The sequence below is a fragment of the Pistacia vera genome, unplaced genomic scaffold, assembly GCF_008641045.1.
Source record: "Pistacia vera cultivar Batoury unplaced genomic scaffold, PisVer_v2 Contig343, whole genome shotgun sequence".
NCBI lineage: Eukaryota > Viridiplantae > Streptophyta > Magnoliopsida > Sapindales > Anacardiaceae > Pistacia > Pistacia vera.
In genome coordinates this window covers 1,014,870-1,021,363 of record NW_022196161.1, presented here as the reverse complement: position 1 = coordinate 1,021,363, position 6,494 = coordinate 1,014,870, and the positions used below count along the sequence as shown (strand labels likewise).

The window sequence follows — 6,494 nt, the reverse complement described above, 5'->3', positions numbered from 1 at the left end:
GCTCAAACCCAAGGAGAAGATTTCATCTCCGATCAACTAATAACAGGCTATCATCGCATGGAAACTATCGAAACCAAGAACTAATAATAAAAGTGGCAGAGAAACCATCCTTACCTCTTGGAATGAGAAGATGAATCCTGCTGCTTTAAATATCAAGAGTGCACCAGTTTGACGGATAAGGAACCAAGGCTCACGAAAAATTTCTTACTCTCTCTGAGAAGATGAATATTGTGACATTGCTTGAAGTGAGCTTGGGGTTTTATAGTGAAGGAAGTGACGCTTTAGTTTCCAGAAGTCAAACGACGTTTGGGCGGAAAACGCATTGCGAATCAACGGAGATGAGTGACTGTCACGCTTCGAGAAACCAAATCGTCGTTCTCTTCCGTTGAAACACTCAAGCGACGACACGTTTTCCCTCCTCCATATTGAATGCACCCCCATCCGCATTTAATGCTTTGATAGGGAATGTCGTTTCAGCATAGCTTGCATTTAATGCGCATGGCTGGCACTTATTGCACACAAGACACGTCTGTCAGAGCAAAAGATATTTCATTAAATACATCAGCTATAAAAATGCAACGGATAACATTTGAAGAGGTCGTTATATATGACACTCCTCGTCTTATGTCGCGAAACGACGTAACTCTTTGATTTTCTCTAATTTCAGTTGCGAAGCGACGTGACCACTTCGGCAAAAATTCCGCTAAGTGTAATAAGGTCACAAACCTCGGTCGAAAACCAGTCATTGCTATGACACTGAACATGGTTGAAGAATAGGTCGCTGATCCTAAAAGAGTAAGCCATGTCAGATCGCCTATACGAAAACGTTTCTTCGACCTCTGTGAAGCCAGGTCGGATCGACCAGTATCTCGTCAAACGCATCACATCAAGGCATAATATGTAGTTTCCAAGGTTCGACACTCAAACCTTAAAAACTAGGGGACTTCTATTATGCTTGGAAAAGTAGGGCTGACGCAGAGCCCTATCAGCGTTAGTGGTTAGAGCTTAGGTAAGTTCAGTAGCCATTCAGACGTAGCCACGTCGCACGCTGACGCAAGCGACATGCTCCTACCAGTGCAGTTGGTGTGCGCCAGCCTAGTGAAAAGCTGGAGGCGATCCACGTGTCCAATCCCTGCATGAGTCAAGTAAATCACTCTAGCAGGTGAGTAACGGGACGCAAGGAAGGATTTGCAAGACAATCTGACCCAATCCCTGATTTAGTAATCATTATCTCAATTCATCCCACTATAAATAGAAGGTTCCTCTCCCGTTTGTGGGATTAGCTAATTTCTCTTTGGAATAGCATATATACTTTTTTTTTCTCTCTCTCTCTTTCTCGTAACCTCTTGTAAGTTAGCTCGCTGAACGCAACCTGATCTCAAATATATTAATACAATATCAATGGATGTAGGATTCGCTTATTTAAGCATCCGAACCACTTTAAATGCCGTTCTTCATTTTTTACTCAATTCAATACCCCGGTATACGTGTGTCTTCTGAGTCAACTCAGTATTTCTCACGTGCGTTTAGTTAGTGTCAAAATCGAGCATCAACAAGTTGTAATCGTTTAGATTTAACAAATGCAATAAAAGATCAAATCAAAGTACGACAGTTCCTACTGAAACCCGTGTCCATATCACAAAATGTCTTTAATTATATTTGTTTTTCTATTAGTTTTCTTGTTTCTTATTGTAGCTTATAGATAAACTATCAGAGGAATTTAGGAAACAACGGGTGGAAATCAAGGCTGAAATTGTATCTGTTGGGGAGGATTTGAAAGTTTTAAGAAAAGGATGTAACTCGAAGTCCTTTAAAGAAGCAAAGTGAGGAATTACAACGAAGAAAGGATGAGGTGAATCGGCAGATTCTTGATCTGAAGAGACAACGGGATGAGACGGTAATTAAGATCTTCCTCTCGCAATTCATAATTAGGTCTCATCGACTTCATCGTTCTTTAAACATAATTTCCTTGTGATTAACCTCATAACATATTTCTTATATATTTAAGATCTCATTCAAGCACAATTGATCAACTTGTCTTCCATATTATTATAATAAATAATTTCTCGATCTGAAAGCTTAAAATTAACAAGTGAAAACTTTAATTTCTACTCAATGGATCGAACATGGCTCGGTACCAGCTACTTTCTTATAATAGATCGGTTATTGTATCCAACTATATCTTTTCTAATATTATATTTGCTGCTTCATAAATTTAGAGATCCGATTACCACAGATATGCTTCAGTCTTGAAGAATGCCAGAGAACTTACAAGAAAGAAAGATGTGAAAGCCCTTAAGGAATTGTCTATCCGAGAGGTTTGTCCAATATTAATAGATTTGATTGAATAAAAGTACACTCTTCAATTGTCCATATTAGTATCTTCTTACAAATTGACATTTAATTCTTGTCACAAAATCTGCAGGTACATATATTCATGTCCAAGTGGAACCAAAGCAAAGATTTTAGGTGTAATTATGAGAAAAGCGTCATGCAATCTCTTGAAAAGCGCCAATTCCAGGATGGACGAATTAGAAACCTCGACAAGGAAGCAAAACCAACTCATATCAAACCGCTAATATGAGTTGGCATACTAGAGAATGTAATTATATATTTGTATAAGTTGCATTTTCTATTCTCAAGAGGCAACATTGAAGGAAAAAATAAAAACAAAATACATTATGAAAAATATGATGACCCTTGAACAACATGATACTTTTTAAGTTCACCATTTTGCTTGCTATCGAAACTGGAATTATTGGATATTCAGAGACCTAATAAATTAATAATCTTATCGATTTGTCTTTCTCAGCGAAGAACTTAATCACCAAAATCAATTATTTTATGGATTATTTTACAAACTACAAAAGGGATTTATAATTACACTGTGTACCTGAGGTTTGGGGGATGTTCACTTTGCCCCAGTATTCCCTCCCAAAAGAGGATGAGTTAAGCTGTCTATGTAAGAAACAATGTGAGTGCACTCATAAATGACTGGGGTGTCTTTAAATTGAGCCATATGATATTTTTTAATTTTGCCATTCTATAGGTGTCCATGCTTGCAATGAGACTTGTAGACGGTCAAATTCTATAGTTACAGAATAGACTGATTCTGTGAGGTTGAGGCCACTTACGATCTGATAAACCTGCACATACACACAAAAAAAAAAAAAAAAAAAAAAGCGTGAAGCTTACATAAAACATCGGTGTGGTGTTTACCGTAGGTATTTTGACGCTCAAATCAACGAGACTGAAAGATGCTATTTAGTGAGGGCAAAGGGGAGGAAAGGTTACCGTTGAAATATGCTATTTAGTGAGGGCTACGGGGAAGAAATGTTATCGGAGTCTGATCAAAGATTAGAGTCATGGCGAATGTGCTTGTTCTTAGGAACAAGAACTTTAGGAGCTAGTAGGTGGTATTGAATAATGGATGCTAATGAGAGGTCAGGCCTCTGTTTATATAATAAACACAAGATCTACGAATTTTAGTAGAACTCTCAGTTCATAATTGCAAAGTTCCAGTAAATAGGAAAATCTCGATTTATAAGAAGTAAGAGTCCTAATTCATATAAGACTTCAGATCTTGGATGAATTAGGATAAAAGTGGAATTCTTGGGAGAATTTAGGATATTGATGAAATAGGAAGAAGATGATTTAGGATTTAAGTGGGACCCTTTGGAGTTGCCATGGGCCAATGGGCCTGAGCCTAGGTGGGTTAATGGTGAGGCCCAATATGGGTAATCCAACCCATGAGAAGCTCGGTCGGTGTGATGGACTAGCCCATGGCATGAATCTTTAAAGTAGACTCAATCGGAATTGAGTCATGGTATTAGGTCATGTGGTAGATGTTTTAGTGTTTGGGCCTGATAAGGCCTAGGACCTTTTTTTGGCCCATGCAAAACTCAAGTTATAAAAATTTCTGATTCTAAAGTACCATCAATTTGTGGAAAAGGTATCTTAGAGATAGGCGTTGACTTGTAATTTCTTTCCGTGGGGTGCAAGTGATTTTGACCTTGAATCATTTCGTTTATGAGCAATGCCGACAGTTATTGACGGATGTACACTAAATTTGTATACCGAATGATGTGGTAAAATCCTGATCGTTGATTTATTATCAGTTAATATTAATCAACGGTCAGGATTTTGTCTCGTCATTTAGTATACAAATTCGGTATAAACTTTTCGGTAACTCTATCATTTTCCTTCGTTTATTATATGGATTATCATCTGTCAATTTATATTATTTATAATGCACGTTATTCTCTTTGTAATTAAGTATCCCTTCAGTCATCTTTAGTGGTAAGATTGAAGATCACTCTACTGTTTTAAGACGTTTCCCAATGTAATTCATTTCTTGTAATCTGTGTTGAATTATTTGATTCATGAAAAATTGACGCATGTATGCAGAATATCACTAGCTTTCAGCATAAACCGGTTTATGGAGGTCATGGGAACTCGAATTATGCAAAATTCTCGCATTTTTGAGAGTGAAAAAGATACCAGTTACTTGCACGATATTGCGATTGACAAACAACTCAATCAGGGCCTTTTACCAAGTGGATATGTTGAGAAGAAAGTTCATCAATTCTACTTTATCAAGTTCCGGCCGTGTGAAGATCAGAATGTAAAATGCAGAATTGAAGAGGTTAAACAGCTGCTTAAAAAGATTAATCAAGAGCAACTTTCTATAAACGAGGAACTCGGAACAAAACAGGTACGTAAGCTTCAAATGCATGATGAAAGATCCTTGTGATGCTTGAAATAGATAGCATAAATTTCAAGTGCTAGTTTATGAAATAGCAAGAACCATCTCAGAATTTAATTGTACTGATGAATCTATGGACAGTTAAAGCGATCCCATGTGGTTTCAGAACTCCAATATTTAAGTTATAGGAAAGATGAAATCAGACGAACTCTGTCCTGGATACAGCTAACAGATAACAGAGAAACAGAAGCTCTGAATTCTGCCAAAAATGCATACAGACGGGGGGAGATTAATTCATGCTCGTCAAGACAACTTATTAGCCATGTAAGGATGAACACTGAATCAAGTAAAATAATTTAATTGTTCCTTTTTGTGATTATTGCAAATCTTTGGTTGGCATTTGTTTTTTGGGTCAGCACCGTGCACTGACATTGACTGAGCGCGGTTGAAATGCAGATGCGACACAGAACCAACAATTTGGCTACAGAAAGGCAACTCATGAGAGAGATTAAGGAAACCCAACAGAGTGAGGCTGTTGACTCATTTTCGCCGGTTAGAGAATTCAGTAATATGGTAATGTTAGACATTTATTCATGTTTATATATATATTATTTATTTATTTATTTGTTGTCGCATTCCTAGTTTGTGCGTGGATCTAATTGGTTAAATCTATTAGATTACATTATATGTAATTGTTGTTTGTTTTATTGGACTTTAAAGTATCGCCCAATGCAATCCCAAACCAACAATAAAGATAGGGACAAGAAGATCCTCAATGAGATCCAACAGATTCAATGGGCGGGGAAGAAAGCCATTGTATATGCTATTCAAAACCGAGAAATTCGGAGCCCGTTAGGTTCAAGAAAAGCTATTCAAGTCCAATTTGGAGTAAGATTCCCACTGCAAGTACTTCTGCAACCTCATTTCAATGGGAATTTATTAGTTAATTTTCTTATCAACTTAAAATTTTTATCTATTTCAATTTAGCTTATAGCGATACACAAGAAAATCAGACATGCTCAGCAAGATTTGAAGGCTCTAGAAAAAGATATAGACTGTAATATGGTTCAAATTTCGAATTTACAGCTGAAACAGAGACAAGTGGAACGGTACATTAAATTTGAACTGATGTTAGAAAAGGCTCAAAATGAGGCGGTAATAGTTTTAATCCCAATTTATTATTTAGCATTCACGTGTGCGCCTCTAATGCAAGTAACACAAAATCTGTCGTATTATGTTTAGTATTCTTCCAAATATGTGACATCTCCAATTCCTTGTTTTTGCTTCCTCGCATAATTCAGAATAACAGATATAACAGATACGTTTCAGTGATGAGTAATGCCAAAGAACTTGCAGAAAAGAAAGATGTAAAAGGCCTTAAAGAACTGTCACTCCGAGAGGTGTGTTGATTTCTACTAGAGGTTGAGCTTGGGTTCTGAGCCTTTGACTTATGGTTACTTTAACATCTTCTTATTGCATTTTTGAAACACCAGGTTGATACATTCATGTCTGAGTGGAACAGAATCAAAGAGTTGCAGCTTAATTATAAGAAAAGCACTTTAGAATCACTTAACAACCGTGAATTGAGTTGGGATGGACGGATGAGGAACCTGAATGAGGAACCAATAGTTCTGGAGACTCAAAGATACTTGAAGCAGAGTAGCTGTATAGATTGCCGCACAAGAGGATGGCATTGTAGTGGTTGCATATTCAATCCCATTGAACCATCCAGGCCAAAAGATAATAAGAAGAAGAGTGCAAGAAACCGTTGAGCCCTTCATGAGAATCA

The 6,494-nt window shown here is 37.1% G+C and overlaps 1 protein-coding gene across 1 annotated transcript; it reads left to right on the top strand.

The window, feature by feature from the left end:
- The first annotated feature begins 4,937 nt into the window (after positions 1–4,937).
- LOC116138676 (proton pump-interactor BIP131-like) lies at positions 4,938–6,477 on the top strand. The gene is made up of 6 exons (XM_031424364.1): positions 4,938–5,029; positions 5,122–5,278; positions 5,426–5,593; positions 5,693–5,860; positions 6,007–6,105; positions 6,199–6,477. Exons 2-6 carry the CDS (start codon positions 5,156–5,158, stop codon positions 6,475–6,477), a joined length of 837 nt encoding a protein of 278 aa, XP_031280224.1. The 5' UTR covers positions 4,938–5,029; positions 5,122–5,155.
- The last annotated feature ends 17 nt before the right edge of the window (positions 6,478–6,494 follow it).

Coding starts and splice junctions, on each gene's coding strand:
- LOC116138676 (XM_031424364.1), top strand. CDS start 5,156: ATGCAGATGCGACACAGAACCAACAATTTGGCTACAGAAAGGCAACTC. Junction 5,279..5,425: donor TTAGAGAATTCAGTAATATG/GTAATGTTAGAC, acceptor TGGACTTTAAAG/TATCGCCCAATGCAATCCCA. Junction 5,861..6,006: donor AAAAGGCTCAAAATGAGGCG/GTAATAGTTTTA, acceptor CGCATAATTCAG/AATAACAGATATAACAGATA.